We start from the raw sequence: 12,885 nt of genomic DNA on the forward strand, positions 1-12,885 counted from the left end.
TTCTTTCTTTCACACACAAGCACCCACACTGGTCCCTTTAGGGCAACAGACAGAGCAGCTGGGTAAGGTCTGGAGATGAATGAGAAAAGTGGGTGAGGTCTGGCCAAGAGACTGAAAGAGATCAATGTATTTCTCACAGATTCCCTTTTCTCTGATGCTGAGCCACACAGATGTAACCACTTCCTGTCCTGAGCGTTGCTCCTCCACATTTTTTATCGTCCTCAGCCTGAAGCGCTAAAGTGAAGCACATTCGCTCATTCTGTTAGGGTTGTTCTTCCGAAAATCTAATTTTCAAGTGTCAAATTCTCACCCCCTCTAGGCTTTCAAGATTTCTTTGAAAATACTGCAGTTGGCTCCTTTTGTGTTTGGGTAACCATCACTGTGAATCTAAGTTGACTGTGGCTGCTGTCCCTTGCAAATGAGCAAGTTACAAAATTATCAGAAGAACCTTTCATGTGTACAGAGGTGAATATTTGACATCCAAGAGAGATCCCTTAAGAGTGTACACACAAAAAGATGCATGCATATATCAACTCACTAATATGCAGAATTAAAGCTCACACACACTCTAACCGACACACACACAAGCACACATCCAGTCACACAAATCTCGGCCGGACCAAACACACCAAACTGGTGTCCAGATCAAACAGCATGTCTAGATGTTAACCAGCAGCTGAATAAACAGCCTGGGCTCTAAAGTGTGCTTACTTGTCCCAGCATTCAGCTCCTCACACTCTTATTTTGTTTGGATCAAAACGATGGTCCTTACAGGCCACCACAATGTCAGCGGTGATTGATCTCTCTCCTGCTCGCTGCAGGCTTCTCATTTGTGGGGGCGTTGCCTTAGCAACAATGGCTTTTTGGCTACTATGCCTTTTTGACAGAGCTAAATCTAATTGGCAGACATTATTACATTACAGTTATTGAAATTACACATTTAAATACGACCTTGTTGAATGGAACTGACATAGATTTAAGTGTATATATTTTGCTCAGTGAGAATCGTACCGCATCTCACATCTGTCTGTTGACTGCTGGAGTGGATTGTGTTTGAACAGTAAGCGCAGTTAGCTGCCGTGGCTGAGCTGTTTCTGAATCAGACTATAAAAATCAGAGTGCAGGAAGGAACCTGAGCTCTATGGGTCTGCCGCCCACAATACTCCCGAGCCCAAGAGAAAACACAAGAACTCAAATCACAGCAGCCACTGCATTTCCTGTGTGTGTATTGGAGTTGTCGAGAGAAGTAGCTGATGTGTGTTTATTCTTGTTTTTGTTGTTTTTACCTCTGTTAAGTTGTGTACAGGGGCCTTGTGTGTTCCTTTTACTTATACGCGTGCATGTGGAAATCAAATAACAGGTGATAGTCTTCCTCTCCTCAGCAGGATGGGTGTGGCACCAGTGACCAATAAACAAAGCTTCCATGCAGATATGTTGCTGTAAAACATGCCTGTTGTAAATCACTTCTCATGAGTAGAGTCATACTATTGGATCATAAAATCTCCTGTTGGTTTAGCTCGGTGCGTTTGAAAGAAGCAGAGGACGATGGGCCAGGCTCTTTTCCACTCTGAATTAACAGTCATTCTCTGGATCACAGTAGCCTGCAGTACTTCCATTGGAAGCCTCTCTGTGGTTTTGGAAGCTGCTAACATGTCAGTCAGATGTTGTAATGCGGCCCACTTTGCCAGTTCTGTAATGTTTTGAGATAAAATGCTTTAGTAAAGCTGGCAGTGTGTTGTGTGTAGTTTGGCTGTGCTTTATGTGATCGGAGAGAATCTGTTGAGCCTTGTTGGCAGCACTGTGTTAGTTCAGACAGACGAGTGTACTTCAAGCTGTAACTGTGTCCCTGACAGCTTTATTTCAACCAAATAGGATTTTTCACCTTTTTACTGCTTTGTATGCTTCATCACAGACAGAGTGGATATGACACATGTTGGTAAATAGAAGACCTGCATATCAGTAATGTAATCTCAATAGTGAGGTAATCTGAGATAACAACTGCAGGAGTGACACACTCAAGCAGTCATGTCCGGATGTAAGCCAGAGGGGGTGGCATCGTCCAGCAAAGTCTGACATACCAAGCACATGATGAATTTCTTACCACATGGGAAACCACCAACGTAATGAAGTCACTACACAGTTCCTCCTTCAGAAGAATGCCTTGTGACCTCGTCAGGTTTTGTCAGAGCACAATGTTATTTAAAAAGTGTACTGTGTGTGACTCTCTGGGTCATGCCTTATTGGCTCAAATGAGTCAGGTGTGTCAAATGGAAAAACTTGTCCCATCTGGGAGACTCTTGAGGGTGCCACAGCAAGTATGATGTAGGTCAAGTGAGCAATGGGCGCTGGCCCATAGCAAACTACTATTACAATGATAGCTTACAGATCATCTCTGGCTGTGGGTCTGACTCAGTGTTATTTTATGAGTTCTCATAAAAAGTCGTAAAATGTTTCTGTTAAAAATAATTATTGAAAATGATTTTTGTTGCCTTCTTTTTTTTTACTATAGTAGCATTAGTGGTAACAACAGCTTAAGGCCAAAATATAGACATAACACACTAAATGTGGGCACAGAATGCCACCATTTGTTGACATAGCACCAAGTGCTTCGAGCAAATTCCTGGTTTGTTACATTTACTTTACCCATTTCCAACTTCAAAGAGCAGTTGTGTTGTCTGCTCCTCTGATGATTCTGCTCAGTCTGATGCTTTGCCTTTTATAACTATGCAGAACAAGTGACCGATTTAAAATCTACCTCCATCAGTCACATGATGTTTGACGGTGTTTCCCACAGAATTAGATTCTATTTGTGGTGATAAATAATACTGTATATAAGGTACTCCAATGAAAATATTTTAATTAGCAAGAGCTTTGTGACAAATAAATAACTGAACAATATGCAAAACTCCATTGCTTCATGTTATGTCAAACAAATAACAACCCTCGCTGACTTTGGTTGGCTCGGTGATGGTTGATTGTTATTAGCCAATGGGCCCAGTCCCCAAAGTCAATGTCAAAAAACATATATCGGACTTGAGAAAAAAAAAATCTAATTTATAGAAAACATTATTATTACAAAGTTTAATGGTTTCTTTTGTGGTTCATGCTCTATCCCTCAAGTTCAGTGCAAATCAGGTCGCTACTTTTTGCCTAATCCTGCTGCCAAGCAAACTAACAAACCAACAAACAAAGGGACATGAGTGAAAACATAACCTGCATGGTGGAGGTAAAAATAGATAATCAATAAGTGGCTGTTGGTGTCAATATTGTAGCAAGCTGCCACAAATAAATCAATGTATGGGAAACACTATTCTTGTCAGTGCTTAGTGTAGCAGTCCCTCAAGTGTCTCCCCATCTGGTTGAGGGCCTAGCACGCCATTCCACCTGGCCTCATATCACCAACACTCCATGGCAGCCTGGTTGAACAGGACTAGACCCTGCAGGCCTTTAGTTCCCATCCATCTGCCTGTCATTAACATTATGGAGAGAGAGGGCAGAAAAAGCTTCAGGTGAGGAGGGAGAAGGAGAGGTGGATGGCCAAGAGTGCTTACAGGAGTGAATTTTACATCTGGGTTTGAACATCTAACATAGAGCGCCTGGAGATCTGTTGAAGACTAACTTTGCACATTGTGCTGGTGGTGGCTTCCCTGGCACAGGTGTGTGCCATGTGTTGCCACAGGCATGAGTCCAACTTAATATCTTTCGCATTATATCTGCAATCTTGCATCCTGCATCCTTCTTCTCTTTCAATATCTAATCTGAGCATAACCTTGTCACATGATTTGCATTGATTATTTAAAGAAAGATATTCTGTTGCGCTGGCACATTAATGTATTAACAACAGAGACAGCAATGCAAATGATTGAGTGTACTGTCTGTTGTTTGAAAAGCTCTTAACAAAATGTGTGCAGACGTTAGAAGGTAAACTAGATCAAACAACAGATCCCTGGTTACCACGAGACTCAACATAAAAACCAACCCAGTGCACAGTGAGTCATGCTCACTGGAAATTAGCAACGTGGTAGGCACATCTTTTACCAATCTAATTGCTTGGATGAAACTACTTTTTCTATAATTTTTCCCACATGGTATGCTTTTATCAGAGAAGCATTAACATGACTGATAGCCTCGCTATAATTAAGTATGGCAGTTGGCCCTTGTTGGATTAACAGTATACACAAAATATGTCAGAAGATGTACTGTAGATACTTTGCCATTTCTGGCATGTGATCCCCCTCCATCAGTAATTGAAAGCTTGTGCTATGTTAAAAACTGATCGGCCGTTTCGTAATTACCTTTGATGGTATTTATCCTGTCTTGTATCCAGCCTCCAGAAGAGGCACAGACAACCCCCCTATTCCCAAACCCTAGATCTGAAGCAGATGGTGGGGCTGGGCACCCTCCTGTATCGTCCCTCCCCAGGCCTCAGCTGCTATTTCAGGTGCTGCTGATCAGCCACTCTACATGTGGAAATGCAGCCCTGGGACTGATGTGGTACAGCATGTCCCAGATAGCTGCTGGTGGAGACTGTAATCAACTCAGAGAAACTGTAGAAACTCTCAGAGAGTTTATAATCTTTTCTGGTACCCATAGAGGAATACATTGAAGCACTCAGCGAACTTAATAGATGCTTTTTAGACAGATTGATTCATAGCAAGGTTAATTGAGAGTAGCAGGGGAGAACATATTGTTGAGTTCAAGAGAGAAAGAAAAAACTTATCTCTCTGGCCCTCTGACAGTGGGTGAGTTGTTTTTACTGAAGCCCAGTTTCTCTCTCTGTAGGTCAACATTGTGGGTCAGTACCCATCCTGCTTACACTGCAGTTTCTTTGACAATAGAACAGGCCTATCTGGCAAATCAGAAGCCATTCTGAACTGCAACTTTGGACATATTTGTCGCTGTGAATGGGGTTATGGGAAGTATGTGATGTGGCCTCCAAAGGAGCAATTGGATAACATCCAGTCCAGAAACAAAAGGGCTTTGGTCCAAACTGATCACCACAAAGACCAAACAGTGCTCTTTCTTTGTTTATATTGACATCATGTGCATTCGGGGCCACATTGACTGGATGTCCATCAGTCAGCTGGATTTGTTGCTGACAGCTTTATAGACCCTGTTTTAATTCTGCAAGCCACTATCCACACGTGGCAACATGTACCTGAATATGGTTATACAAGCCTGTAGAGCTTTGTCAAACTGTTTGCATCCTCAGTGGATACAGAGAAAGAAATGTAGGGACACACTGTTATTATTTTTCTACAACGTTACACTGTTGTTTCCTTCTGTAGCGTCATTTCTCAACACAGTGCACAGGTGCTCTCATCTCCCCTCCGTCCCCCAGTTTAAAAGGGATCACAGAGGGCTTTGATGTCCCCTTCCACACACACTCCCCACACCCAAATCCCTCGGCATAGAAGCCTCTACACGTGTTTACCATACAGATGACCTCAGAACGGCAGGAATGCACCATGTAATAGTAGAGCAACACTCGCTGTAACAGTAATATGGATCCTGATTGAGGAAAACTTTGGATTACAGTGGGTCAATTTTTAAATACAGTGCAAGGTCACACATGTCAATCTATGTTGTCTGTGTTAGTTTTGTAAGAAACCAGTCAGACAGCTGATGTTGCCTGCAGCGGGGGATTTAGATGAAGCATCAGTGTGATCAAAGGGAGCTGTTTAGCTGTCCTCAAACACTAAAGTAATTTTGTTATTCATTTCAAGTATTTGCCTCCGGGATGAGGTAACTTTCTCTCATTCTTTTATGTGATTTTCAGATCGTAATCAGAGGTCACGTGAATATTTGTGTATTTACATGTGAATATTCACAGTCAGAATAGTATGAAAAGCAAAATTAGTTCTCATTTGGTTGGCAAACTACAAAATTGTGCATTATAGCCATCACCTGGTAAGAGGTAAGATCGACACATTAAGGCTAAAACGTGCTTCACCCTGGTACACCCAGGTAGAACATGCACAGAGGTTGTTTGACATGCCAGTGGATATGGATAGCAGTTATGACATTGCTATGTATATGGTGTTGCTTTTAAATCAAAGACACCAGTTTACCGTTTAAGGAAGGAGGGCCCAAATGAGAAAACAATGCTTTTCTAAAATGAACTGCCTTGCTGTGGTCATGGCCCTGGTTTGACTTTTTTTCGCGGCTGTTTTTTTTTTTTTTTTTTTTTAACCAAAACACCAGTTTGCAAAGCACATCCTAGTTTCAGAAGGTGCCAGACCTGTAATTTCCTCTGACTTTCCCTCATACTTCAACTTGGTGCTGTAGCTTCAATAGCCAGTGTTTGACTATGAAAGTGAATGACTTAATGAGTTTCCGTGTGCATTCATGAATGTAATTGTGTTAAATGTTCCAGTACGCTCCTTTGTGTCAATGCCATTGTAGCTTTGTTTTAATCCCCAGATCCTCTAGAGATTGAAGCAATTGCAAGTTTTTACTCATTCATCAAAACGGCCTAGCGGACTTTAATGCAATCACATTTTAACCCACCTCCTTCTTAATGCTCATTGGTGGTCTCCCTGTTTGTCTGTTGCCTGCTGTTCTTAATGTTGAAGTTTTGAGTTATTTATTGCAATCAAGGCACTACTTAGTTGTTGAAATCCCATTGTCCACACTCATGATGTTCGTGGTTTACTGTGGTGGAGAGTTTAAATGCTGTGATAAGCTTTTATTCAGATTTAGTATTGCAGAAACGCCTCCCTTGTGTCCCATCTGTCTCGTAAGTGGTTTATTTCCTGTGCCAGAAAGAAGGAGCAGCTACTTGAAAATGCAAAAAATAATCAACAGTTTCCAATAGACCTGATGTAAATGACTAATTTATCAAGATTGTGAGAAGATTTAATGCTGATGGATGGAGCCGAGCCTTTTGGTAATTTGATTACTGCATTAAGGATACATGTCCATGCTCACTCGCTCATACACACAAGTGTAGCTCTCGGTCTTCTTAGACTGGAAGCTTTCTAATTGAGTCAGCAGTTGATTGGCCATTAAGTAGCTTGACAGGCTGAACTATTATTGGTCTCCCTTAAAGGCTCTCAGGGATCTTTTGGCTTTTTTGCAAAGACATTTGATGCTGTCTAATTGTCTTGTCAAATACTTATCTGCTTAACTACCATATTATTCATTTAGCATCAGGTTGACCACGAGGAAACTCTTAGCCAAGCCTATGCTTTATCTGTTGTCTTTCCCTCAGCTCTGGGTTCAGTCTCTATTTCAAGTGATGTTGACTACAATAGCTGAGATTCTCATGGAGATAAACAGGAGGATTTTTTCTCTGCTAGAAGTAAATCACAATTGCAGAGACTACTCAATTCCGATTTAGTATTGCAGAAACGCTAATACTCAATGAGCCAATTACGTACAGCCAATTGGAAAGTGTAAACTGGAAGCAGCATGTGTCAGCAGTGACGCAGGTCTTATGGTCATCAAAGGAGGAAAAATAGTCAGTGCCTAAAATTACAGTCTATCAGCAACAAATACAGCCAACACATTATATGTGGTGAAGTCGCAAGCTGAACCCTCCTGTCAGTGACTGACACTCAACAGGACAATTTTTAAACTGACTAACCAAAAGAAAAACTGATACACAGTGGCATCCAGAAAGCTGGTAATTGTGGCAGAGCTGCTATTCAGCACTAATATAGAGGACAACTGCAGAAAACAATATTATAAGGTTTTATCATCCGAATTCGTTCAAATGGGCCAAATTCAAATCTCAAGTGCAGATCGTAATATTAGGAGTCAGTATTTTTTTATTTAGTTAAAAAATAAGACAGATTTATTTGAATACAGTTGTCATGTCACTAAAGCCCCCCCACCCCCACCCCCCACCCACACACACACACACACACACATTTTTATATGTTATATTTACAGCACTGGTAATATTCCTGAGCGGTGTTCAACTTTTAAAAAAATTGACAAATGCCTAAGAGAGCCATGCTTAATTAGCAGTATTCTAAAATATGCTTTGATTTTAGGCAGTGCTCATGTAACCATGATTAAGGAAAACAACAAGACAAATTGAAAACTGTTGATTTTAACTTGCAAGTAGAGACCTAACAGTGCTGCATGTTTCATAAGAGAGATCACGGTAGCTGATCAGACAGCTGAGATCAGACTGAAACAGATTCATAATTAATTAGCTCTACTGTATAAAGTATCCCGGTGTCACAGAGTGCAAAACCTTCTGTTTTTTTCTGTTACATAAATGGGTTTAATAGCTGAGAGCCAAACAATGTCTTCAACCCACGCTGTCTCAAGTCAGAGAATTAAATTTAATATTGGACAAAGTGTTGTTTGAGTGACACAGAACTTCTTGTGGGCCCTCAGTGAACCTGTGCCAGTGAATGTGCTGCATTCACATGCACTTTATACTTTCTTCATTCTCTCCACAGCACGTATTTCATAGCAGTTTTAATCAGGCTTGATGCTCTTCTCAAAGGACAGTCCTACTGACTGTTAAATACTTGATCTTTATAGATTGGTGTTTGCATTATCATTACCTCATCAGCTATAAGTGTGGAAAATGTGATACATGTTAAACCTTGCCATGAAGCAGCCATCTTTGCCCTGTTTAGCTGACTGTTATTTTCTATATTTTGTCGGCATGCCAAGAAACAGGCAGTAAGACTTTACAAGACGTTACCTTTATAATGACACCCAGTCCAGTGAGTTGTACAAATAATTTGTGAGGGCATGTAGCAGCTTTAGTGTTTTCTGCCTTTAATATGAGGGATCACTCTGTGCCCCTCTCTATCGGTTTCTGTGTGGCTCTAAATCACCTCATTAATCTGTTTCCTCTGCTGAAGATGTCTGGCCCAGGCTACCGCCCATTAGGAGAAATCCATTATACATGGCCCTAGCCAGACAGGACACACGGAGGAAGCTGTGTGTGTGTGTGTGTGTGTGTGTGTGTGTGTGTGTGTGTGTGTGTGTGTGTAAATGTAAATGTAAATGAAGGGCACTTTGACAGGCATGATTCCTCAGAAAAGACCTCAAAGGGTAATTTACCTGCACATACAAGTTGTTTAAACGAGGCTCACTGTCGCTCCTCTGCTTTCTCAACTGGCTTGGGTTTTCAGTCACAGACACTGATGAGGGTGTGTGTGTGTGTGTGTGTTCGCGCGCTCACTTTGCTGTGTGCTGTAACTCTGGGTTTGGTGGGAATCGGGTTCCATTCATCTTAGTTATTTTCAGCCTTAATGAAACACCTGAGACCAATGTTGCCAACCTCACATCTCCACAAACACTCAGAGGACCCATAACTAAGGGATAATAAGCAGCATTTGACCATTCTGTTGTACTGATGTGTACATGTGCTGTACTGAAGCTGCTTACCTTGCAAATTCTTGGTCCTATATTTACCAAGTAATAGATTTTGAGCGATAGATGATAAACAATGATAAATTTAATAATTTGTAATTAGGTAATGTCTGTGATTTGGCCAAACTATGACATGATGAAACTCTCGACTTTTGTCTGGTTTGAGTGCTCTCTGCGTGTTGGTGTCTTTGCAATCTACAGTATGCTCAGTAAAAGACTCTATGTATCTGCAATGATTGAGAGGCCATACTTCAAAGATGGTCACGGTACATTATATTACTATTATGTAAACAAACTGTTTGTACAGATTTTTCTGCATGACTGGAATGTATAAACCTCATTTTCACCCTTCAGCTTCTGGCTTCATTCTGATATATGTGTGTGTGTGTGTGTGTGTGTTTGTGCGTGTTTGCTTTCCTTCAGAGATCCGGGCCCAGTTAGTGGAGCAGCAGAAATGTCTCGACCAGCAGACAGAGATGAGGGTCCAGCTGCTGCAGGACCTCCAGGACTTCTTCAGGAAGAAGGCAGAGATTGAGATGGAATACTCCAGAAACCTGGAGAAACTGGCCGAACGCTTCATGGCAAAGACTCGCAGCACCAAGGATCACCAGCAGTACAAGTGAGGAGACACACTGTCTTAGTGTTTGTCTGTAGTTGTTGAGAATTAGAGGGATTAATGTCGGCAGAATTTATCTCTTAAAAACAATGTTACTTGATTGTGGCAGCCAATATCTTAGTTCTAATGGGACCATTGTACTGATCAGTCAAACAAAGACAGGAAAGTAGCTCAATGGTGACGCGTTACTTTTATTTATTTAATTTATCATCAATTATTCTTACGTCTTTATTGTAAATATTATGCCCTCTGAACTGCTAGTGTCAGACTACTCTCTTTTTCTTAGTCCTAGCTTCCTATCTTGTATTGTGTATCACTAATTAAGGATAATTTAACTATCAGCTCTGTGTAATGTGTCTTTGTGTCACATGTATACCATGTATACATTAACACCTATGAGTTTTAGCCCTTTACATCACACTAATGTAGCTGGGGAGTTCTATGATTAGTCCACCTTGACTTTTCATTTTGTATAATGAGCCACAATAGAGTATTGTACAGTGCAGTGCTGGGGAGAATTTTGCTTTAAATTTGATATACACTGTGTGGTATGCAATCCAATGAAACTTGCACACAGGCATGAAGCAGTTTGACTTGGAGCCTTTTTAAAGATCTTGACACAGTTAAATGTGCCATAGTTTTTGGCCTTATTATACTGTAGGAGTCTGCTCATGGAAAAAGCAGACATTTACATATTGTTTGAACTTGTGGTGGGAACAAAAATAAAACCTATGTTTGTCCTCGCCATCTGCAAATAGCCCCTGCTCTCTGTCTGAAGCTCCAATGGCTCTAGCAGCTGTGCGTGCCCATGTGTGTAACTGGTGAGGGGACTCTGGTATGGCGCTTTGTGGTTTTTCATCGCGTGATGTACAGTCTGGTCACTTCATTCACAGGGCAACATTTGGCAAGTATTTCTTAAGTAAATACAAGACGACTGAATAACATTAAAACCCTCCTGTGGGTTTTAAATCGTGTGGCTGATATTTTTGCATGTATATAAACAACAGACGTACAGTGAAGCTTCTGTGCTCACATATTCTTTATGTTGTTTTCATTGGACAGACTTGTGGTGTGAAAAAGTGTTTTTTCGTTCCATCTGTAGCCTTAAGCCAGTTTTGACGTGACAGGTCAGAGTGGCCGAGCAGCACAATGCTAAAGTACCATTAAAATGAGCAGATACATTTTTTGGTTATTAGTCCAGACAGGCTGCACTCAAAAAGAGGCCACTGATGTGACTGTCATTGGAGCTGGAGCTCTAAATCCAGTTTACATAACTGATGTTCAGGCACGTTGACGAAATGTCATTCGTTCAGTTAAAATGGTTTTAATTTGCAGTATGTATGACATGTTTAGTTTGTTTTAATGACTATTTTTGCCCTTTTTTCTGTAATTTGGAGTATGCCCAGTTTCCCTGTAGAAAGCCACATGCCTCCTCTCCATACACATGGAGTGTTTGTGTCAGCTGCCATTAAGAATCTTCAACCAATAGAATGAAACACCTCCTTCTATAGTCCCACCCCCCTCCATACAAATCACGTTGCTATAAAAGGTACAAAGATATGATCCCACACTGGCTTCCCACCAAACTGCAAACATTGCCATTTGTGTTAATTGCTATCAGTGGTGGAAGAGGTGTCGAGGTCCTTAAGTAAAAGTACCAATAGAGCCATGTAAAAATACCCCATTACAGGTAAACATCCAATACAATACTTAAGTAAAAGTAAACTACTATTAGCATCAAAATGTAGTAAAAGTATTAATTAAAAGAACTGGTTTTGTCCCTCTGACTGATATATTATTATGACATTAGATGATCAATACTGAAACATTAGTGTGTAGGCAGCTGGTTTGAACTACTTAATATACAGTTTTATAAAGAGGGAGAGATATTGGATCATTTCAACATTTATTGAAATAAAACCGTATGAGAAGTTTAGAGGGAAAAAATCACTATTTGGTGGAGCTGTTAACTCATAAACATCTGAAATGGGACCCCAACTACACACTGCTTTTTATGAGATGTTACAAGCCAAGTTTGGAAACTGCTGTTTTAATCTTACACAATGTGTTGTATTTTAAAAGCTTGTTGTGTTATCCATTGTGTAAAATCTTCCTCTTAAAAGTTACTAGTAACTAAAGCTGTCAAATAAATGTAGTTCCCTCTGAAATGTAGCATAGTAAAAGTATAAAGTCACATAAAATGGACATTGTACTTAAGTACAGTACTTGGTTACTTTCCACCACTGATTCCTATGTATCACCAGGCTGGAAGTATTTCTACTGGTGAATGTGATTGAACTCAGGTCTCTGCTAATGGCAATCAAGTATTTATATCTTGCATTACCAGTATCTTAACATGTTTTATACTGGTCTAAAACTGCCTCTCTCTCAGGCTCCAAGCTTGGAGAAAGTTGTGACACAGTAGGAGTTCAGTCCGTCATCCTCCTCAGGAGTGAAATGAAGTTTGTGTTTGTCAGAAAGCACAGACTCTGTGCCACCTGTGGGAGTAGTGCGCTAGCTCACTGCTGGAGAGGAATCCATCTTGCTTCAGGGGAAGTTCCCTGTGTACTGCTGCTCTTCTCTGTCTGAATCTGACGACACTGGTGCAAGAAAGCAGTGGAAGATGGATGACAGTAAAGATGGATATATATTAAACACACATTGACATTAGAATTGGGACGACAACACTTTTATCTCATACCACATTAGATAATGTTGCCACTTTTTAATATTTGCAAGAGGTAACGATGAAGCAAGTTTGTCTTTTTTTTTTAATGCCATTCTTGCACATTAAAAGGCTCAACATACTAGTGTCTTTGCCACATTCAGAAGCCACTGCTGTCTGGTCTGTGCAGGTTTGCCTTACATGCTGAGAATCAATCGCCACAATTTAAACAGCTGCAAACACACTCCCTTCTACTGAC

General features: G+C 40.8%; 1 protein-coding gene across 2 annotated transcripts in view; it reads left to right on the plus strand.

Moving 5' to 3' along the window:
- Positions 1-12,885, plus strand: part of LOC111228549 (SLIT-ROBO Rho GTPase-activating protein 1-like) — an 80,776-nt gene that overhangs the window by 19,643 nt on the left and 48,248 nt on the right. For both annotated transcript variants that reach the window (XM_022754510.1, XM_022754511.1), the window contains exon 2: positions 9,769-9,964. In XM_022754510.1, coding sequence (XP_022610231.1) covers positions 9,769-9,964 — 196 coding nt within the window. The remainder of the gene's footprint in view (positions 1-9,768; positions 9,965-12,885) is intronic.

This window comes from Seriola dumerili, unplaced genomic scaffold, assembly GCF_002260705.1.
Source record: "Seriola dumerili isolate Sdu_G_001 unplaced genomic scaffold, Sdu_1.0 BDQW01000219.1, whole genome shotgun sequence".
NCBI lineage: Eukaryota > Metazoa > Chordata > Actinopteri > Carangiformes > Carangidae > Seriola > Seriola dumerili.